Source organism: Dendropsophus ebraccatus, chromosome 10 (assembly GCF_027789765.1).
Source record: "Dendropsophus ebraccatus isolate aDenEbr1 chromosome 10, aDenEbr1.pat, whole genome shotgun sequence".
Classification (NCBI taxonomy): domain Eukaryota; kingdom Metazoa; phylum Chordata; class Amphibia; order Anura; family Hylidae; genus Dendropsophus; species Dendropsophus ebraccatus.
In genome coordinates, this window is record NC_091463.1 from 75163999 (window position 1) to 75188443 (window position 24445).

The 24445-nt window shown below is 43.5% G+C and overlaps 1 protein-coding gene across 1 annotated transcript; it reads right to left on the reverse strand.

Annotated features, from left to right (window-relative positions):
* Nucleotides 1–262: 262 nt before the first annotated feature.
* Nucleotides 263–22401, reverse strand: LOC138766427 (olfactomedin-4-like). The gene is made up of 6 exons (XM_069944023.1): nt 22367–22401; nt 21875–21929; nt 20522–20659; nt 12486–12698; nt 12067–12226; nt 263–1409 (listed from the first exon to the last, which is right to left on the reverse strand). The coding sequence occupies exons 1-6, from the start codon at nt 22399–22401 to the stop codon at nt 577–579; spliced, it is 1434 nt and encodes a 477-aa protein (XP_069800124.1). The 3' UTR covers nt 263–576.
* Nucleotides 22402–24445: the final 2044 nt, after the last annotated feature.

Genomic DNA, 24445 nt, shown 5'->3' on the forward strand with positions numbered 1-24445 from the left:
TTATCCAGGAAGTGAAGCCTTGATGCAGTAGTAAGTTAAGGGAAAAAAGCACTTTATAAGCATTTCCCGTAATAAGTGTATATTGGTAATTTCTATAACTTTTGGGGGGCAATACAATATTTTAATAAAAATTTTCACTGGACTTCTCCTTTAACTAGTATACGGTACATTTTAGTATGTATAAAGTAAAAATCACACAACACATACAGTGATAAAATGAAGTTTTATTTGTGTTAAACTAAATACAAAGTTTACTGGCGAATAAAAATCAAATATAAAATGATCAAGATTGTACATTTTACTATTTTCTACATTATTTCTCTCTATTTTTCCAGAAACAGCATCACTCTTTCCTTAGGCAGTGTCTGGAAATGATGCCCAGCTCCATTCAAGAGAATAAGAGTGAACTGCAGGACCAGATACGGTCTGTGGACAGGAGTAACAATATTTCTGGGAAAAAATAAAATCTTCTCAAATTTTAGACAATCCCTTTAAGCAAAAATCATTAGTAGATCATGATATTCTTGAATTTTGTCTGGTTCTAGCAACTTCCTAATGTTAAGGTTGAAAACCTTTTCATTTAAGTGGCTTGAACGTTAGATCATATGTGACAAGATAGCCATCATTGAACATGTAGAGCTTGTGATTGTTAGGGTTGTAGTTGAGACTGTGAACATTCTCCTGTACTTTAAGATATGGTACGCTCAGGTAGGCTTCTTTGCTTGTTTTAGTATCGTACATGTAGAAGATCTCCTCTTTACTTGTACTGAGGGTTCTAGTGGCGTATAAGACTCCGCACACCATGAATGCATTGGTAACACTACGTTTGAACTGGGTAGTGGCCCATGTTTGTACCACCTCAAGAGTAGAGTCATTAAGTTTACCAATGCGAATATTACCACCATCTGCCTCAGTAGTATAAAGGACCCAAAGACTCTCTTCATCAGTTGCAAAGTCTATATCCTGCCAAGCTGAGGATGAGTATGTAAACCGATTGTTGTAGGCGGCATCAGGGAGAACCTTACGATCTAATGTGCCTGTATTTATGTTAAATTTACAGAGATTCTGGGTGTTATAGCAGTTATAGTACAGCGAATTGTTGTATACGACCATACCACCTCCTTGCCCACAGTTGGTGTAAACATATTGGCCATTGCCCGAATTTATTGTTCGAAAGTCCTTTTCCGATCGAGCGCTGTAGACCAAGAGATTATCATAGGAGTCATAGTAACGTATAGCGATCATAATTCTGTTGTCAGTCTGGATCATAGCCACCCAGTGACGACCTTGGTCGGCTCCTAGACGTGTGTCACTTCCCCAACCTCCCATTCGGTAACTGGCTCCCAGATAGTTCACTTGAACTACGAAAGGTTTGCTGATATTCACTATTTCTCCATGGTCACACTTGCCTGCACAAAGGAACAAAAATACATGGGATAGTCTATATAAATAACTAAAATGGTGAAAACTTCTCTGAGGGCCTTCAATGTGATGTGTGTACTGTGCAGTCAGAAAGCCCTTTTACTTTGCCTGCACTTTATTATGTTACTGCATTATTCTATATGGATTTATTTATTATTCTAGATGGATTTATTATGATCAATCTACACACAATATCCAATAGAGACAAAGCAAAATCAAGCATTGCAAAATATATGATATTAATTAAAGAAACTGACACATAAGGATTCAGACCCCTCAGTATAGGGCATAACTAGCTGACTGGTGGGCTCCCTGTCACGTGATTGAGGGCTGCCATTCAGGTTCAGATAGAGAGCAGGGACCTGGTGAAGGTCCATGGGCTTCACATCTCCAAGTATTAATGCAGTGTTCCATTGTGCACTGGTAAATTAGGAACATTCTACTCTGAGGGAGGGACTTGCTCTAGCGCTTCCCCTCTCTTAGCAGTAAGAGATGGTTCAGTTTAACTGTGAGATGTCTAGAGCAGGGTTTATCAACCTGCGATACGTGTACCACAGGAGTACGAAGGTTGAGGAGATACGTGGGAGGTAGGGCTGTCTAACTGGCTTCCTGCACTGACTGACCTCGGACACGCACACTGGAGTCCCACAACTTGCTGGCAGCCTCAGAATAGAGGTTGGAGATTATCAGTGCAGGAGCAGATAAGGCACGGATGTCCTGTCCTGTGTTCTGGTCTTTAAAGGAGAAGTCCGGCGAAAATTTTTATTCAAGTATTGTATTGCCCCCCAAAAGTTATACATATGACCTATATACACTTATATATGCACATACAGTGCTTTTTTTCCCTGCACTTACTACTGCATCAAGGCTTTACTTTCTGAATAAAATGGTCATGTCACAACTAGTGATGATCGAACAGTAAAATCTTCGAGTTCGAGTCGAACTTCGAACAGTAGTGGTGTTCGGTTCAAGGTTCGACTTGAACTCGAACCCCATATCCAGCTATGAGATATTCAGCTCATCTGATCATCCGGAAAGGCACAACCCCCTCGACGGTCTGCACCCTGGAAGACGGAATGCAACTTCTCACTTCGTGGAACATGACGATAAACTTTTAATGGCCTCTTGAAGCTGAAGCGACTTGCTTACACCTGAGAACTATCACTCTCCATTTATAGGAGAGTTGCATAGGACTCTTGCATAACACAAAGGATGCTCATACTGTAATTGTTTAACTTCTCTGCACGGTATATTCGTCCCTCGGCATTCGCTGGACTTTAATGCCCTCCCCTTTCCCCTTATCTTTAAAGGGGTTGGCCACCTAATAGTAAAATAGCTCAGTGTACAGTATTAGTAAGTGTACTCACTGTATATACTGACAGCAGCTCCCTGTGTACCTCATAGAGCTAATATCAGACTCCCCTCCTCCAGGCTGTGCTGTCCTGCTCTGTGGTGTTTTGGTCCATAAGATGGCTGACATGGAGGAGTATGTTACCATGCCCCACCTCCCAGTGTCCACCACTGAGCCTGTATATGTCTATGGAGGACACAGGGGACAGGGCATGGTCACATGCTCCTCCATGTCAGCCATTTTATGGACAGAAACAAAACAGAGCTGGGCAGCCCAACCTGGAGGAGGGGAGTCTGATATTAGCTCTATGAGGTACACAGGGAGCTGCTGTCAGTATATACAGTATATACTTTGTTCTGACCTATTTTACTATAAAGTGGCCAACCCCTTTAACCCCTTGCCTCCGCAGCCTGTTTTGGCCTTAAAGAGAACCAATCACGGAAGATTTTTTTTTTTTTTTATTCCTTAATTCTATTTAAATTACTTTTTTATTAATATTTGTAAATAGAATTAAGGAATTTTCTGTCCGCGTTTTTAATTTATTCATGTCTCTCTTCACTGTCACGCGCCGGCTCTTTTCAAAAGAGCCGGCGCGTGACAGGAAGCTCCCGGCATGCAGAGCGGCAGGAAGAGCTCCCATGAGCCTTTGCCCGCCGCTCTGTAAATACACAGCGATCTCGCGCTATACAGCGCGAGATCGCTGTGTATATCTGTCCTAATTAAACCTATTAGTTTTCTCATGAAGATACAGACTGCATTTGCAGTCTGTATCTTATACTTTACCTAATCCTATGTAGCAGTGTAGTAAGCCGGGCGCCATCTTGATGACTGGAACGCACCGCTGGAACGCAAATGACGTCATCAAGATGGCGCCCGGCATTACTGCACCGCTACATAGGAGTAGGTAAAGTATAAGATACAGACTGCAAAGGCAGTCTGTATCTCCATAAGGTCTACTTATAAAGATACAGACTGCCTTTGCAGTCTGTATCTTATACTTTACCTACTCCTTTGTAGCGGTGCAGTAATGCCGGGCGCCATCTTGATGACGTCATTTGCGTTCCAGCGGTGCGTTCCAGTCATCAAGATGGCGCCCGGCTCACTACACTGCTACATAGGATTAGGTAAAGTATAAGATACAGACTGCACAGGCAGTCTGTATCTTTATAAGTAGACCTTATGGAGATACAGACTGCCTTTGCAGTCTGTATCTTATACTTTACCTAATCCTGTATAGCGGTGCAGTATTCCCGGGCACCGCCATCTTCATGACGTCAGTTGCGTTCCACTGCTGGAACGCACCGCTGGAACGCAAGTGACGTCATCAAGATGGCGGCGCCCAGCAATACTTTTACTACTATACAGGATTGGGTACAGTATAAGATACAGACTGTAAATGCAGTCTGTATCTTCAGGAATAGACTTAGGGAGAGAGAAACTTTTATTATAGGGACAGTTAATTTTAGGTGATTGGTTCTCTTTAATGACCAGGCTCATTTTTCAAAATCTGACCTGTCTCACTTTATGCTCTTATAGCTCAGTGATGCTTTAACGTATGCTAGCGATTCTGAGATAGTTTTTTCGTCACATATGACACTTTATATTAGTAGCAAAATTTGGTCACTACTTTGTGTATTTTTTGTGAAAAACATCAAAATATCAAGAAAAATTAGAAAATTTTGCATTTTATGAACTTCTGAAATTCTCTGCTTCTAAAAAAGGAAGTCATAGCACATAAATTAGTTGCTAAATCACATTACCAATATGTCCTCTTTATTCTTGCATAATTTGGGAAACATATTTTACTTTTTTAGGGTGTTACGGGGCTTAGAAATTTATGAGCAAATTATCACATTTTGTGAAAATTTCCAAAACTGATTTTTTTTAGGGACCAGTTCTTTTTTTAAATGGATTTAGAAGGCTTGTATACTGGAAACCCCCATAAGTGACCCCATTTTGGAAACTAGACACCTTAAAGAATTAATCTAGGGTTATAATGAGCATTTTAACCCTACAGGGGCTGGAGGAAAGTATTCACAATTAGGCCGTAAAAAAAAATCGAAAATTTAAATTTTCAAATAATATATACGTTTAGATTAAAGTTTCTCATTTTCAAAAGGAACATGAGAAAAAAAGCATGCCAAAATTTGTAACGCAGGTTCTCCTGAATACAACGGTACCCCAGATGTGGGCGTAAACCACTGTATGGGCACACAGCCGGGCTCAGAAGTAAAGGAGCGCCAATTAGCTTTTTTAATGCAGATTTTGCTGAAGAAGTTTCTGAGCGCCAGGTGCATTTGCAGAGCCCCTGTAGTGTCCGCAGAAGAGAAACCCCCCAAAAGTCACCCCATTTTCGAAAGTACACCCCTCAAAGAAATCATCTTTGGGTAGGATGACCATTTTGACCCCACATGCATTAGAGGAAAGTATTCAAAATTAGACAGTAAAAATGAAAAACACGAATTTTTCCAATAATATGTTTGTTTAGTTTGAAATTTCTCAATTTCACGAGGAACAAGAGAAAAAAAGTACACCAGAATTTGTAAAGAAAGTTCTCCTGAATACAACGGTACCCCATATGTGGGCGTAAACCACTGTATGGGCACACAGCAGGGCTCAGAAGTAAAGGAGCGCCAATTAGCTTTTTCAATGCATATTTTGCTGAAGAAGTTTCTGAGCGCCAGGTGCATTTGCAGCGCCCCTGTAGTGTCCGCAGAAGAGAAACCCCCCAAAAGTCACCCCATTTTGGAAAGTACACCCCTCAAAGAATTCATCTTGGGGTGTGGTGACCATTTTGACCCCACAGGTATTAGAGGAAAGTATTTAAAATTAGACAGTAATAATGAAAAACTTAAATTTTTCCTATAATATGTTTGTTTAGTTTGAAATTTCTCAATTTCACGAGGAATAAGAGAAAAAAAGTACCCCCAAATTTGTAAAGAAGGTTCTCCTGAATACAACGGTACCCCATATTTGGGCATAAACCACTGTATCGCCACACAGGAGGGCTCAGAAAGAAGGGAGCGCCAATTAGCATTTTCAGTTCAGATTTTGCTGAAGAAGTTTCTGAGCACCAGGTGCGTTTGCAGTGCCCCTGTAGTGTCCGCAGAAGAGAACCCCTCCAAAAGTCCACCCATTTTGGAAAGTACACCCCTCAAAGAATTCATCTTGGGGTGTGGTGACCATTTTGACCCCAAAGGTATTAGAGGAAAGTATTCAAAATAAGACAGTAAAATTGAAAAACTAGAATTTTTCCAATAATATGTTCGTTTAGTTTGAAATTTCTCAATTTCACTAGGAACAAGGGAGAAGCTGCATGCCCAAATCTGTAACGCAGGTTCCCCTGAGTAGAACGGTACCCCATATGTGGGCATAAACCACTGTATGGGCACAGAGCCGGGCTCAGAAGGGAAGGAGCGCCAATTAGCATTTTCAGTGCAGATTTTTCCGAAGAAGTTTCTGAGTGCCAGGTGCGTTTGCAGCGCCCCTGTAGTGTCAGAAGAATAGAACCCCAGCAAAAGTCACCCCATTTAGGAAAGTACACCCCTGAAAGAATTCATCTTGGGGTGCAGTGAGCGGTTTGACCCCACAGGAAAGTATTCAAAATAAGACAGTAAAAATGAAAAACTCGAATTTTTCCAATAATATGTTTGTTTAGTTAAAAAATTTCTTAATTTCACGAGGAACAGGAGAGAAAACGTACCCCAAAATCTGTAACGCAGCTTCTTCTGAGTAAAACGGTATCCCATATGTGGGCATAAACCACTGTATGGGCACACAGCAGGGCTCAGAAGGAAGGGAGCGCCAATTTGCTGGAGCAAAACCGCAGCTAGTAATAGTTATTAGAATAGCGCAGTTACTAAAATACAATAAAAAATGAGATTACAGGTAATGTGGGGTGGTAACGGGCAACGTGGGGTGGTTACGAATAAACTGAAGTGCTTATAGGTAATCTGGGATGGATACCTGTAATTTGGGGTCGTTACAGGCAATCTGGCGTGGTTACGGGCAATCTGGAGAGGGTCACTGGCAATTTGGGGTGGTTAGAGGCAACGTGCGGTGGTTATGACAACGTGCGGTGGTCAGAGGCAACGTGCGGTGGTCAGGGGCAACGTGCGGTGGTCAGGGGCAACGTGCGGTGGTTAGGGGCAACGTGCGGTGGTAAGGGGCAACGTGCGGTGGTCAGGGGCAACGTGCGGTGGTCAGGGGCAACGTGCGGTGGTTAGAGGCAACGTGCGGTGGTCAGAGGCAGCGTGCGGTAGTCAATGGCAACGTGCGGTGGTCAGAGGCAGCGTGCGGTGGTCAGGGGCAATGTGCCGTGGTCAGAGGCAGCGTGCGGTAGTTACGGGCAATCTGGAGGGGGTCACTGGCAATTTGGGGTGGTTACGGTCAAGATGTGGTGGTTATGGGCAACGTGCGGTGGTTACATGTAATCTGGCGTGTTTACGGGCAACCTGTGGCGGTTACGGGCAAACTGGGGCGGATACGGGCAACCTGCGGTGGTTACGGGCAAACTGGGGCGGATACGGGCAACCTGCAGTGGTTACGGGTAATCTGGGAGTAAACCGCAATTATTACTATAATAAAAAGTGTGTTTTATTTTGTTTGTATGTTTTTCACTTTTTCACATTTACACTTTTTCACTTGTACTTTTTTCACTTTCATTTTCACTGTATTACTATGATTACTGTGATATTTTCTATCACAGTAATCATAGTTTAGTGACAGAGACCAAATTGGTCGCTGTCACTTTAAATTTTCAGAGCTAACTGCTTCTGACGCGCATGCGCACATCAGAAGCAGTCAGGACGTCGAGGAGGACGGAGCTCCAGGATCAGGTGAGTATATGGGGAAGGGGGGGTGACTGGGGGACGGGGGTGACTGGGGGGGTGGGGGGCGACTTGGGGGGGGGGGCACGGTGACACTTTTTATCCCCTGTCACCAATGATTTATGGTGACAGGGGATAAAAAGTGCCGGGCAGCACTGGGAACAGGTGATCGGCGGTATATAGTATATACCGCCGATCGCCTGTTCCGGGACCCCACAGGGGGGTCCCCGATCACTGCCCCATGCTCTCCGCTACCTCCGGTGTCGGAGAGCATGGGGTTTTCATTCATTTTTTATTTCCATCGCTGCGAATAAACATCGTTTATTCGCAGCGATGGGGGCGGCCATCTTGGATTTGATGGCCGCCCGGGGAGGGAGGGGGGGTAGAGATCGGCCACAAGGGGGATGATCTGAGGTCTGATTAATACTTATTTCATCTCCCCCCACCGTGGATTCACGGTGGGGGGAGATGAAATGCAGCGGCGGCGCCGGTACTGGCGGATCGCCGCTATAACGGTAATAGCGGCGATCCACCAGTACCGGGGGGGGACAGGGAACTGCCGGGGGAGGAACTGTAGTGGCGGCGGGAGGAGGCAACATGCCACAGCCCCCTCCCGCCGCCCGATCGCCTCCCAATGCAAAAATATCCCCATAGACGCTGCGGTCGCATTGACCGCGGCGTCTATGGGGTTAACTGCCCGGGGGGAGCGCGGCTCCCCTCCGAGCAGAGGCAGCGGGAGGAGGCTATGTGACATAGCCTCCTCCCGCTGCCCGATCTCACCTCGGGACAGCGGGGGGAGGCAGGGAAGACATGACGTTTGGGAAACGTCATGTTGCGGGAACTACCTGCTTTACATGACGTTTCCCAAACGTCATTTTGCGGCAAGGGGTTAAGCTAACTAATGTTAGCAATTCTGTTTGACACTACACTAGGTGTGTTTCTTTTGGTGTGTACTTAGTGATATTCGTGTTCTACGGTAAGTGATGCTGATCAGCCCTCCAACACAGCATTTTCATTCCTTGCTATGTCACACGTCACACATCTCTACATTTTATACTACGACTTGTTCTCGGATGTTCGGTTCTGTTAGTTATCATACAGCCATTAGATACCAAACAACATTATATTATTGTGAACACACTCATAATTAATCATACTTTTTCCAGATTTTACCAGGCCACGACTCCTCATCATACTTAACTACTATATGTGCTCAGTACATCGACTTTAACTCCTATCATTATAACTCATTCATCAATACCCATATAGGCTATCAGTAAAAATGCTGCATCCATATCCCTACATATCTCAAAGGCAATTGTTGTTGATGCTATCTTGCTCTTTGTTCACCGTCAGGCCCTCCCTGATTGGCATCACCCGTTGTCTTGTCCTACTTTGTCTTGTCCCAGTTCGTGTGTTTCCCTTTTCTCTCTGCTTTTCTCTTTGTTAATCCTCTTACACTTTGTCTATACCAGCATATTTGTGTATTGTATTAAGCATACACCTGCTTTTTCTTACTGTTATGTAAAATAATTTGAAAAAAACTGTAAATAAAGAAAATTTTGAACCATTAAACACACTTCATTTTATCCTTTACTGACGCTTTGCCAGCAAATACGACATATCACCTCAGTCGGAGAATCAGAGGCTTGATCAAAAAAGGCCCAGGCTTCACAGGTTCGGGACCTCTTAGGGCTCGTTCCCACTGAGGAAAGGTAGCGGAATTCCGCGACGGAATTGTCCGCCGCGGAATGCCGTTAGCCTCCCGCTCATAATGGGAGTCTATGGGAGGCGTGCGCTCCTGCCCTGTCCGCGCTGAAGAATGAACATGTTCATTCTTCAGCGCGGACAGGGCAGGAGCGCGCGCCTCCCATAGACTCCCATTATGAGCGGGAGGCTAACGGCATTCCGCGGCGGACAATTCCGTCGCGGAATTCCGCTACCTTTCCTCAGTGGGAACGAGCCCTTAGACTTGTGCGACTGCCCTCTCCCTTTCTTAGGTCGGACCCGCACTGTAACTACAGTACCTCATCCTCCTCATCCTCCACTGATGATGCCCTTGGCAGCTGTCGCTCCAAAGATCACGTTGGATCCACAATGTCATCATCATCATCGTCATGACAGGTGACTTCCTCTATCTGACAGTCTACATCCTCAAGCTGCGGGCTAGAAGCCACAGGCACTTTCAGGCATTACTGACCGCTCGGTATGTCTGACGACAGACCAGCTTCCTGATCCTCCTCTGAGGGCATCAGCAATTGGGAGTCAGAGCAGACTAAATCATCCTCTTTAGCTGTAATCACTGAAAAAATCCACGTACACAAATGAAATGTACGATTAATTACTGGGTATAACAGATGTGAGAAGACCAAAATACACTTTAAGACACTATGTATAAATTGGCTAATCCAATATGCAGCCTGCAATACCAAAGCTAAGTATTGCTGTGACTTCAATGCTGTCTAAGGACTGGAAAATGCTTGTTGCAAAAACGCTTGTCTTACCTTGCTAAACACCCCACTAATCTCACTAATCTCACTACCTATTTTAGTAATCTCACTACCTATCTGTCTAATTGAAATGCTAGCATGCATGGAAACAAGGAGACCCTGAGAGAGCACTCTATCCAGCACAGTGAGTGAGCTGAAAGTGGCATCCAGAACGCATAGCAGTGAGTTTTATATGAGATGGTCATGTGATTTTAGCAGCCAATAAGACCCCTACACCTCAGCAATGACTAATCTGACACTTCTATGTGCTCTGCACTGATTGGCAGAAAGGCGCTCGAATGCTAACTCGAACAGTAAAATGTTTGGTTCGGTTTGAGTTCGAGATGATCGAGATGTTCGTCTCGAACCTAACTTTTCTCGAACAGTTCGATCAACACTATATAGAACTGGGTTCCCTAAGAACTCTTGGGTGTAATCTATCAGTCTACCAGTTCAGCTCTGCCTACTTCAGCTCCATCCTCTTCTTGGTTATATATGGAGCTGAAGAACCCATTTAGTAACTCAGCTTTCTCTTGATCCCCAGCAATAATTTGTTTTGCTGTCTTTAGCCAGCTGCCTTTCATTGTGAATTGTTGCTGCTTTTATTACTTTCTTTTACAGATTTTATTGAACACTTCGTGTTGTAGTCTAGTCCCTGACAGCAGGGCAGAGATGGGTAGGTTCATTCCAGTTCTAGCCTAATTGTGTTCCTGTTTTACAGTGCGAGAGACTACAGCAGTTATGCACTGCTGAACTTAACTTTGGGGTAACCAGAGTTACAGGAATAACCCCCTGCCTACACCGTACTTTTCCTTTCTTCAGAACAGTCACCCCCTTTAAGAAGGATAGGAAAAGAGAAAGGATGATCCACAGTAGAGTACAGATGCAAGTTAGCCGCTCTCTACTAAACTATGCTTGACTAAGTAGGAAGGAATCTACTAGTTTGCTGCACCCAGAGACAGGGACCTGGGACTCGTTGTACCTGTCAGGATGGTCACCAAAACTGAGAGGCAGTCAGATAAGCAAAAGCTATATAAACATGACTACGAGGAATTCTTTAAAATTTCACTTCACACACTTCACCTACATCCCAACAAAGTACTTACTAATTAGGCAAGGGCCTCCTATCCACCCACTGTTTCCTGCTATCTCATCTCAAGCTATTGTTGTTACAAATTTTTTATTGCATTTTACCAAAGCACTGTTAATTTTTGTGTCACACTAAAGATCTTTCCAAGTAAAGTTAAGCATTGTATAAATTTGGACTTTGTCATCTCTATTGTCGCACCCTGCACCTCACACTAGTTCTACTAAAGGTCTGGTTGCTTGTGTGTCCAGGGGTGGGTGTTACCACTCCTGGCCACCATGACATATAGCTCCAAAACACCAGAGCCCACTGGCTGGTTTGATACCAGTATTCAGCACCCACATCAATTAAAATAAAGTTTATGGGACCATCCTATGTTGTACCTCCCTTCAGTCTCCTCCAACTTGCAGTCCCATGTAAATAGCATTGCTCCTATGTTGTCTCTCTGAGCCCTCTGCTCCCGAGCATACACACTACTTCTGCTTCCATCCTCACCATCCTGCGATTTTAGCAGTGTGCTGTAACCCCTTTCTGTGATATCACATTTACCGGGAGCAGCTCCCTTCTACACAGTGAGTTGTCCCATTCCCATTGGAGTCCCCACACACAGGCCACCCTGTCAGTGGCATTAGCTTTTCTATTTACCTGACAGACGCTCTGTGTGCAACTGCAACTACACTACTGTCCTGTTAGGTGAGCTAGTTGGGCCGCACAATTGTTTGTGCCTTCTGAAGGCAAGCACTGATCACAGATTTTGGTGCTTGCTTCTAGCAGTAAAAGGGTCTTTAGGTGGGTTTGTTTTTACTGGGGCATTTGTAATCTAAGTTTTCTTGTGATAGACTTCAATTAAACATAAAATACCAACAAGAAAATACTGTGGTGACCTACCATTGTCCAGTTGATAAACTGGAGGGTAAGGCACTGAGCTTGTCTGATTTGCACAGTTTTCGAGTTGTTTCTTCAGTGCTGCAACATCTTTTTTGATTGCTAGGACGTTGTTCTTATCATAGACCTCCAGCTGGTTCACCATAGTGGAAATGTTGCGGATCTATAGCAGAATAAAGGAAAAATGGTTTAGAACAGTGATGGCTAACCTTGACACTCCAGCTGTTGCAAAACTACAATTCCCATTATGCCTGAACAACCAAAGATATGGCTTTGGCTGCCCAGGTATGATGGGAATTGTAGTTTTGCAACAGCTGGAGTGTCAAGGTTAGCCATAACTGGTTTAGAAGATCAGGCTGGCTACTTGTGACCAGATCGAAGCAAAAGCCCCAATAAAGTAACTGGTAACAATTGTGTCTTACCTCCAAATACAGTTTTTCCACCTGAGCGTTGGTGCCGTTCATTGAAGTCTTCAGCTGCAGTATAAGGGTCTCCAGTGCTTTAATCTCTGACTTCACCAGCTGGAAGTCCAGTTCAGTGTATGAGGGACCTCCTATCTCCATCACCCCCACACGTTTGGTCAGGTTAGCCAGACGCTCCGTGTAAGTATTCAGTGTACTCTCGTAGCTCTTTGCCTATGAAAATATTGGAAGTCTGTTTAATTTCAGCTACCTACCTAGTGTTTGTTCTGTTAACTAGTTCTCATCAGATTTAGGCTACGTTCACACAACGTAAATTTCCGTAGTTTGCGTACAATGGAAACTATGCAATCCCGGCTGCACAGTTCACACTACGTACGAACTTACGCCCGGATCGTATGCGGCGGCGTAAAAAATGAACCAGACCATTGTTCCCAGATGGAAATGCTGTAACTTACGCCCGTAGCGTAACATGCGGTCCCGTACGTAGTGGTGATTTCTTCTTTTTTCTACTTTTCTTTGCCGATCCAAAAGGTTCTGTAGGGTGTCCGAAGCTAGGCGAAGATTTCCAAGGAAAAGACCGCTGTCAGATCGCTACGTAGGGCACTTGGGAAGCGTAAGTAGACTACGGGCGTAAGTTCGCAGTCCGTACGTAGCCGTCCGCAAGTAGCGTAAATCCCAGGACGGAGTTTAACACGTATATGTCCGGCCGCGAAAATATGCGGCCGGGCATTTACGTAGTGTGAACATAGCCTTATCATGTGCAAATTTTCATTTTTTTTTTCGCAAAATCCTACACTAGCGTAGCTTTGTAGCCAAGCTGTTTTAGGCTGGGTTCACACTGTGTTTTTGCAGTCATGTTTTTTTTTTCCCACCTGTTTTTTTCAAAATGGATGAAATAAAGGGAGCGTTTGTGTGCGCCTCCGTATTTGATCAGTTTTTCCATTAACTTTTATAATAAACGGATCCTTTTTTTAGTGTCCACAAAAAACATGGTTGACAGCGTTTTTGTGTACGCTAAAAAAAGATGTGTTTTGATCAGTTTTTCAATCCGTTTTTTTTTTGTTTGCTAAAATGGATGAAAAAAGGACTGCAAAAAATGCAGTATGAACCCAGCCTTAGGCATAAATTGTGCAAGATGTATCAAGGCATTTGTGTCTAATGATGATTTTTGCGCAACAATCGTAAAATTTTGCACAGCCCATAAAAACTGCTGCTAAAAAAAAAAAATAGTGCAGATGATGCACTCATAGGACAGCGCCATCTACTGTCAGTTCAATGTAAGCACTGTACTGTTTTTCCCAACAAGAGAAAGCAGCTGTGCGCACTTTTCAACAAATTAGTGAGAAGGTGAGAAAACTAGTGAAGTGATAACATTATGATCTGGAGGGATATATTCTGGCCTAGGCTATTTTACATCCCCTGGTATAGAATATATCCCCTTGGCTATACTGTAGCCTGGGCTAGAACTGAGAAAACCAGTGACATGATAACTTGGAGGGATATAGTCTGGCCTAGACTGTATTAAACCCCCAAATAAAGAGTCTATCCACCAGGGTATACTGTGGCCTGGGCAATACTATACCCAGGTTTATAGTATGGGCTAGGCTATTTTACATCCTTTGGTACGAAAATATATGCCCTGGGGTATACTGTGGCCTGGGCCAGGGGTGAGCAAACCAGTGAAGTAATAACATTATGGCCTGGAGGCTGTTTTACACCTCCAGGTATAGAGTTTATCCCCCGGGGTATACTGTGGCCTGGTGCGACATTAGATGAATATATTTTGGCCTGAATGGGTATACTCTGGCCTAGGCTATGTTACACCCCAGGGTATACTCTGGCCTAGGCCATTTGATTCTCCGGGGTATACTCTGGCCTAGGCTATTTTATACGCTGTGGTATATTCTGGCCTGGAGGGGTATAGTTTGGCCTTGGCTATTTTATACCCTGGGGTATACTTTGGCCTAGGCTATTTTTTACCCCGGGATGTACTTTGGCCTAGGCCAAATTATGACAGAGATTCCCCAGGATGGGGTGTGTGGTTTTGCACCATGGAATAGGCAAAATGGTTTTAGGGTGATGAGGGGGTGGAGTAGGATAAGGTGGAGGGGGACGTTAGTTCTTTTTAGGAAGCTAGCAGTGTGGGGTATCTGCAGCCATTTTAGCACAGACCACAAATTAAAGGGGTTATCCAGTGCTTCAAAAACATGGCCACTTTTCCCCCTACTATTGTCTCCAGTTCAGGTGTGGTTTGCAATTAAGCTCCATTTACTTCAATGGAACTGAGTTTGAAAACCCCGCCCAAACTGGAGACAACAGTAGGGGGAAAGTGGCCATGTTTTTGTAGCGCTGGATAACTCCTTTACGCATCTCACAGCCACCCGCCCTCCCTTTTTTCTGGGCCCTTTATTTGTTCTGGATGGTTGGGTTAATTTTGGGTTTGGGTTTAGAGCCATGCTGAGGATTTCTTTCAGGTTGGTTGATTTGGCTCAGAAGCCTAGTTGTGGGGCATTCCTCAAGTTTTGAAACAGTGGAGTGATCATGGAAGTCGGAGGGGGGGGGGGGGTGCAGTCATAGTTCTAGACTCCCTAGGGCTTGATAACTGTTTGGTTGTCGGGTGGTATCTGCTAGACATGTGCTTAAAGTGTGGGGTTTATGGCCATTTTTAAATGGGGTTGAGAACACAGGACATTGTTTAGGTGTTTCTGAGCCAAGCTGCTCTTTGGCTAGTGGCAAATCCTATTTTTTTGTTTAGTTACTGAGGATCACTGATTAAGGGTCTGGAAAACTGCCCCATCAGCTAAAATGTTTGGGGTTGGGGTGAAGACCTTGGGATTAGAGGTCTGGTTTATATTTTGATGGATTAAAATGTGGTACTGTATATATGTGTTTTTTTTTTTATTTTACTCCAACTTGTTTTTGTGTTTCAAACTCAGAGCAAAAGCCAAACACGTAGTATCAAATACAGTACATGCAGTTGAAAACACAGTGGGGGAGATTTATGAAAGGGTGTAAATATACACCTGGTGTAAACTGCCCGCAGCAACCAATCACAGCTCAGATTTTATTTTACCAGAGCTGAAATCTGAGCTGTGATTGGTTGCTGTGGGCAGTTTAAACCAGGTGTATATTTACACTCTTTCATAAATCTCCCTCTGTATGTATAATGGTGCAGTACTGTAAGCATGTTTTTTGTGGTGAGACAACCCCATTTTTTTTTTTTAAACGATATTTTATTAGTGGCTTATGTAATATTTGAACATACATATTGAAAATTCATTACATATTCAAAAAGAAAGTCGCTCACAGGCAACAAAGGATTGTATGTTTACAATATCATACAGATACTATGAGCCTTTGTAATAACCTTAAAAGATATATTATCATATACAATACAACATAGTCTTACCAAAAACATAAGTAGAAAAACAGTAATTTATAATATCACCTTAAAACATGGTATAGATGTCAGATATTCAAATATGCTACCATTAGAATGGACAGAAATGTCTTTAACAGAGAAAGGGAAAAGCTTAAGATATTTGGAGTGCTCCAAGAGTTCCCTTTTGGGCGGCCATGCAATACCAATCAGTGTCCTTAAATTGATTAATGACAGAGTCTCTCTCTTCTATAGTAAAATCATGAATTAGAAATTGTGTCCATTTGGACATAAATGTTTTTGTTGATTTTTCTTTGGTGCGCAATACATCCAAAAGTTCCCAATGAAAGATCTCCTTCAGAGGGGAGATTACCTCAGAAATGTCTGGTAGAGTATCCAGTATCCAGTGTCTTAATAAACATTTCAGGGAAACTAATAGAGTTAAATGAATTCCTTTAGAAGTAAGTAATTTAGGAGAGGGAGTAGTAGAGTCTATATCAATAAAATGAAAAAGATAACTAAGAGGGAGAAGTGGTATGGCATGGCCCCAAGTGGACAAAAGATAGAGCCGCACAGAGTCCCAAAATTCCTGCACTCGCGTGCAGGCCCAGGCACAATGAAACAAGTCTGCTTTAGGAAGTGAACATTTCGGGCAACTGTTTATGTGAGAAGTGTGGGAGTTGGAAAAAGGAATATTAAAGGCATATATAGCCTTGTGTATAAAGCGGAAATGTATTTCACGTAGAACCACATTAGGAGTGGCAGAATGCACTAGTTGAGATCCTCTCAATACTTGGGTCAGATCCTCTGAAAAAATTACGGAGGACCATTTTTTGAAAAAAATTTGTCTAGATAAATTCTTTTGAGAGCGTGATCTAAGTTCTCCATATGTATGTGATAAAGATTATGAACCGGTGGTGTTGGGAATAGATTATCAAATTCTATATCACTTTCTGCTTCTGCTATGTCCCGCACTCTGGAAGTAAGAAATTCAATTATAGAATCGTATTGAGGTAAATTAAATGAAGACAATTTAAATCGTGTTCTGACGATATCCCATGATAAGAAAGTGCTGGAATTATTATCCAGCAGATCCCCAACAGAAGAAACATGTGCACTCTGCCACTCTGAGTAGTCCAATTTGTCTGAGTCAGGTGGGTAAAGTGGTGAATGCCACAGAGGAAATCTTTTCGATAGGCAAAAGGGTAAACCATATAATTTTCGTATCGCCTTCCATGTGGCAATGGTGTCTTTAAAGATAACACTTCTCTTAATTTCTGGGGGGAGTTCTGGTAATTTAGCATGTAGCAGGGTGGGTAAAGGTGCTGCTAAAGCTTTCTCAATTAAAATATTGGAGAAATATGACGTGTCCATAATCCAATCTTTAGCATGGCGAAAGAGAGCGGCTAAATTATATAATCTAATATCTGGGCATTGAGCGCCACCTTTAGAAGTAGGGAGACAGAGAGTGGAATTGGCAATACGAGGTCTCTTTGATTGCCAAATAAATTTAGTGAAATATGATTGGAGTAGGGAAACGTCAGAATGTTTGAGTAAAAGGGGTATTGTTTGCATTGGATATAACAGTTTTACAAAACACATCATTTTGATTAAGTGGGTACGGCCTAGGATTGACAATGGTAGAGATTCCCATCTCTGGAGATCTTGTTTTATTCTCTTAATTATAGGGCGATAGTTCAGGGAATATAGTGAGGAGGGAGTTCTGCCAATCTGGATTCCAAGATAAGTAATATAGGATTTAGCGATGGAGACCCCCGCAGGACCCGAAGTAGACCTCTTATGTGGAGTTAGGTAAAGAAGTTGACTTTTATGTATATTGATTCTATACCCAGAGAAGGAACCAAAAAATTTTAAGGCATCTAATACTGCCAGAACATGTAGATCTGGGTTATCTAAATATATTAAAGTATCATCAGCAAAGCATGTAACTTTGATGATTTGGGAACCAACCCGTATGCCTGAGAAAAAGTCAGAAGAAATAAGATATCTAGCAAGAGGCTCCATCGCCAAATTGAACAATAGAGGGGATAGGGGGAGACAACCCCATTAACTGTGAAAAAACTTTAATTAATGAAAGAAACTTTAAATAATTACTACCCATATTATAAGTATATATTGCATGCATGTAGAGTAGTTGCAGAGGCATTTTTCTAAATGTGGTATTCAAGCTATGAAACAAAAATACTATTTGATGGATTTTTATGCTTTACTAGAAAATGTACCCGGTGCTGCCCGGGTATAAAGTGTCAGTGTGTTAATTAGATTTGTTCCAAGGTGCCCAGGAGGCAAATCAAAATTCAAAGTTTCTAATACTGTATACACTCCCCCCCTGCAGGTAGCCCCCGTACTGTATACACTCCCCCGCACCTTGCAGGTATTCCTATACTGTATACACTCCCTCCCTGCAGGTAGCCCCCATATTGTATACAATTCCCCCGCAGGTAGCCCCTATAATATATACACCCCCCACCCCTGCGGTTAGTCCCCATACTCTAAAAACTCCCCCCACTTGCAGGTAGCCCCCATACTCTATACCCCCCCCCCTTTGCAGGTAGTCCCTATACTGTATACACTCCACCCCGTAGGTAGCTCCCATACTCTATACACTGCCCCCTTCTTGCAGGTTGCTTCCATACTGTATACACTCCACTCCACAGGTAGCCCCCCTACTGTATACACCACCCCCCTTGCAGGTAGCCCCCATACTGTATACACTCCCCCCTGCAGGTAGCCCCAATACTGTATACACTCCCCCTGCAGGTATTCCCCATACTGTATACACTGCCCCCCTTGCAAACAGCCCCCATACTGTATTTACTCCCCCCTTCAGGTAGCCCCAATGCTGTACAAACTCACCTCTGCATGTAGCCCCCATGGTGTATACACTCCCCCCTGCAGGTAGCCCCCATGCTATATACACTCCCCCCTGCAAGTAGTCCCCATGCTGTATACACTCCCTCCTTCAAATAGCCCCCAGGCTGTATACACCCCCCTTCAAGTAGCCATCATGCTGTATACACCCCCCCCCAGGTAGCCCCCCATACTGTATACATTCCCTAACACCCCCTTACTGTATACATTCCCCAACACCACCACCCGGCAGGTAAGCCCTTTACTGTATACACTGTATATACACTGTTAGGGTGCCTTCACACCTACTGGATCTGCAGCGGATTTCGCGAAATCCGCTGCGGATCCAGTGTCATTCAACCCTATGACACTACACACTCGCTATGTAAATATGTAAATAAAACCCCCTTGGTGGCCGGAACGTAACTTACATACTCGCAGCGGGATGTAGTGTGTAGTGTCGTAGGGTTGAATGACACTGGATGCGCAGCGGATTTCGCTGTGAAGGTATTCTTACTGTATTTATTTCTGTGGACCTGTTGTGAGGCAGCTGGCCCTAGCAACCAATCAGATTCCAGCTCCTTGTGAAAATGAAAGTAGTAATCCTATTGGTTGCTAAGGCTGCCAACTGCCGTTTCTGCTGGACAGCTGCAGTGCTAATTATATCACCTGTGTGAGCAGTGAGGAGATTTTTCCATTCATCTCTATGGGGCTCTCTTTCCCCTCCCACTCCCCTCCTGTACATCTCGTGGGGACGGGACCTTCGCTCTAACCTTCCCAGGCACCCAATATATCTGTGGGCCAAATTTAGGGTCAAACGGTTCAGGCGTTTGGAAGTCTATACGGGACAGACAGACAGACAGACAGAAAGTCAGACAGACAGAAAGACAGACCGACAGACTTTCATTTTTATGATATAGATGTCAATTGAAATGTCTGAAGAGCCTAAGCACTTTATTACATGGAGAAATAATTTGGCAAATCAGGCAGATTCAGCAGATTAGTGCTCCATGTAATAAAGACAACAATCAGACGAAGAAATATTCTTTTTTTTTTTTAACATCTTTAAAATAGAGATACAGCACACGGCTGAGGAATGTGTAAAGTAAAATAATAAACTTTATACTTACCTCTCCCAGCTCCCAGGTGTCCTTGTAGCTTCTCCCCACTCCCCTCAGCCGCCCCTGGCACTTCTGAAGCCATCTGTGCAGTGACAAGCTGTTCAGCCAATTGCTGGCCACAGCATTGTCAGTTCAGAGATGGCTTCAGTTAGGAAGATGGCTGCAGTGAGTGGGGAACATTCAGATCAGGTAGGAGAACACCAGAGGAACCTGGAGAGGTAAGTATAATGTCTATTATTTTAAACTTAATAGCATGTATACCCTTTCATCATCAAGGGGCTGCATGACTATTGAGCCGTGTAATACAGCCATGAGATTCAAGATGGAATCTGTAAAGTTTTTGGATCTAGATTCGTCAATCTATTACCAGGTGACTAACAGAGGTATGGCATGGATTCACATGGGGAAAAATTAAGTTTGTTGCCCTAAACCTTCACTAAACATCCTGCCAGAAGACAGAAATGCTTGCTGGTGTTCCCCTGGTACCCTCTACCTGTTCCCCCAAAAAGTATTTAGAGATTTTGTTTTGTATTTAGCGTAGACATGCTTTAGGCTACAAACATAGTAACATTGACTTCCACTGGTTGGGTCAAACATTTGCGTGCCAGTGATGTATACCTACACAAGATTCCACCATTATTTGTTATTGACTATTGGTTCTTTACCTTAGTGATTTGCTGATCAATAATGATGGTCAAGTTCTGGTTGGAGGCCAGCAGCTTCTCAAAACGATCTACAGGAAAGGTAGAATCTGGGAGGAAAAATGAGCACTGGCAGACCCCCAGCTTATCCACAGTCCCAGTGGTGTTTTGAGTGTAAATAAAAAAAAATATATATTAAAAAAAAGTTAGTATAACAGTTTAAAATGCAGCTAAAGTGCTTGCACAAAGAGATGTAGCCTGAGGTGATCTTCTGACACATGAACTAAATCTCCCCATATACCTTAGATTTTAAACTTGTCAGTGGTAGATATGGCCATCAATCTAAGCTGCATTGAGAGAAATCAATGAGATTAGCAAGAACGGTACAGATACAGTTAAATGGCAACAATCAGCTATTATACATAATGTTATATAGTCTTTGTGTCAGTCCAGCACAAAGTTGTGCTGGACTGACACAAAGACTATATTGCGTTTGGGAGCTACGATTTGGGCTCGTCTGAGCACACGGACTGGAGGAGTGCCGGGTGAGCTGACTTCCACCTATTTTGCATTATACACAATGTTGACTGATCCTTGTGTTTCAACATGTTGACATTTTTTTTTAACGATAATGACGGTCTGGCAGCAGACTGCCCCTATCTCCTATGGGCTCCCCGGACAATCTAAAGAACCTCGGTGCTCGCTTGCTCCTCCTAATCAGCCCATGTAATAGGGCCTTTAGTATACTTTACCCAGGGATAATGTAAAATGTCCTACACCAGGTGGGTCTCCCTTTTGCTCCTTTCCCTCTCCCCTTCTGCCCCATTATCCGTGTTGTTTGTATTGTTTAGAAAATTAATGTGTCACATGTATATTGTAGGGTTTTTAGCCTTATGTGCTACAGATCATGTTATTATACTGTTCTCTCTGTCTGTGCTTTGCAGTATATGGATGGTGTGGTACATTTTTAATTTTGGTGCATTTCTGATTGTGAATAAAGCTTATTTCAATAAAACAAATGGGTTAAGGGGTAAAAAGGCTAAAGGCTAAAGATCCCCTCCTCACAGAATTGAACATATAGAGATACAAGGCTGATACTAAACAGCTGCATTTATCACCGAACTTATTTTTTATCAATATTCATGAGTGAAAAAAAGATTTGAGATGATAAATACAAAGTAATAGATACTACTCTTACATGTGGAGCAGAACTTACTGTATTGGCGGCATTATTCTGGTAGATGCCGAGGAGCAAAAGAAAGAAGGTGGTGACCTTGGGGTTCTTCATGTCTTCTATGGTGCTGGCTTGTGGTAACCCACTATATATACAGCAATGTGTATACTCCTCCCCGCCCACTTAGTATCACTTCATCTTACGTGTAACTTTTGATACATGATTTGGCTGTAACCTGTGGGGAAGGAATATTCCATACTACAAGACAATGACACATGCACAATGCCACGTAGGCATAATTTTTCCAGGGTTATCTCACTGATCTTCTGTAACATTTACATGTTGTAAAGACATATGTAGATTTTATATTTAAGATCTCAGTTTAATTGCTTCATGTTAAATAAGGATGCTGCCTACTGTATTTAAGACTCTAAGACTTTTTTTTTCATTTTAACCATTATTATTTATCTGTTGATACAGCTGTATGGGGGTAGTTTTTCACAAGACCAGTCAGGGCCGCTTTAACCAGAGGGCAAATGATGCATCTGCACCAGGCCCACTGTTTAACGTGCCCCCCCCTTTGAGCAGGGCCAGCCTTTGCTATGTGCGACCAATGCGGTCGCACAGGGCGCCGGCCAACAGCCTGTCAGGGGGGGGGGGGACCATCGGGATGGGTAAGTAATAAATCTACTTACCGATCCATGGGCCCCCCCTTGGCCCAGCCATCCATGGCTCTCATAGTTACATGCAGCAGCACTGACAGATCGGTAGCGGCTCCCTCCCTGTCAGCCACTCTTGTGGCCACAGGCAATGCTTTGCCGGCGGGTACAAGAGTACACTCTCCCCTTACGGTGCTGGTGCTTAAGTGACGTCACTGGAGTGCCGGCACTGCAAGGAGAAAGCGGAATGTTGTAACCGCTGGCAAAGCACTGCCTGTTGCCTGCAGAGAAGAGGAGTGAGTATAAGTGTTTAGTTTTTTTGTTACATGTTGTATGACAGGGGGTTCAATATGTGGTGTCCAACCACGGGTGTTTCTTATGTTACACCTGTCGCAGAAGCCTCGTACTCAAAACCTAAGTGGTGATGAAGGTAGTTTGCTATTTCACCACTAGATGTCAGTATTTTGTATGTGAGCTCTAATCTATTGCACAGCTGAAGTAAGCAAGGGTTTACTGTTCTTTGTGCATTATGTTCTTTTATTAACCAATGGAGATACTTCTTTCTCTTCTGCCCATGACTATTCTTCTTTCTCTTTGGCCACATTCCTTTCCACCACTCACAGGGTCTCATACACACCCCTGTAGGAAGTAGTCACTTGTAGGGAGAAAGTTTAGCAGTAGTCTTACTCAGATTCTCGTGGAAGAAGCACACACAGAGCAGACGTCCCTGCTGTAGCCAAGCTAGGGTCTGGCTTTGCCAGGACCTTTGTCTGGTACAAGTTTAGTGTAGTGGTGAGTTGGTGAGACACACGTGTATGAAGCAGTCAGAGACACTTCCAGAGGGAGAAAGTTGGAGATAAACCCAGCCCACGCCGACAACCACTCTACAGAGTGCAGGGCAGCATCCTGATCCAGAGGAACTGACCCGGATAGAGCAAAGATACCGGAAAGGTCTATGTATTCTATCTCGCAGAGCAGGTGACACTGGGACATCCTCAGACACTTAGTTTCACCCAGGTAACCACGACTGGGGCTTGTATCACCCTATTAGGATGAGTACCTTGACACTGTAGGGCAGAAGGTAGTCAGACACTAGTATTCTTCTCTGAAGCTCCGGCAGAGCACAGTACTACTTTTTTTTTTTTTATTATTTCAAGCAATTCTTATTAATTTTACAAAAAAAACCCCATCACATCCATAAAAACAAGACCCGACAAATATATTCACCCCATGCCCACCCAAAACCTACCCTAATCCAAATAACATCCCCAATATCAACATCAAGCAATTACAGCCATTCGAATCACTGTGGAGCGACCCCAAGACCCACTTAAACAACACCTAACATTAGGATAGCTGTCAACCCTTCGATAAACCACCCTCTAGTATCACTAACAATATTTATACTACGCTATCTACGCGGCAAGGTCCCCTGCCAGCCCCTCCACAACTATCCCCATGCACAAAACCATACACCTCCAGGGTCACGGGGGTGCCCCACAGCTAACAATCCACAAAAAGAAGAAAACAAGAAAAAACAATCACCATAAAGTGTTCCTCTAATTAGATTACCCCCCCCCCTCCCCCGCCAAGGTGAAAATAAAAATAACAAATTACTGACATTTTTCAAATTTAACCACACAATTCTCCCAGTTTTTTACACTTGGGGTCTCAGATGACATCCACTTCCTCACTATCACCAGCCTTGCATAGAACAACAACCTCATAGCAACTCTTCTATTGCTCTTCCTACATAATATAGATGAGGAGTCCCCTAGAATAGCCAATACTGGATCTAAATCAAACCTTAACTCTGCCTTTTCCATAGTTTTCTTATGAACCCCATCCCAGAAAGTTCTAAGAGCCCCACATGACCACATCATATGTTCAAATCCGGCCCGACCAACTCCGCATCTTGGACAATTATCCCCCCTCCGCTCATTGAACTTAGACAAGAATAATGGGGTGTAATAAAGCTGGTGAACAATATTGAATTGGATAACTCTATGGGAACTTACTCGGGATACTTCTTTAATACCTTTAAGAATTCTCTCCCATTGAACATCTTCCAATTTCCCTATCTCACCCTCCCATTTTAGCCTCCCCTTCTCACCC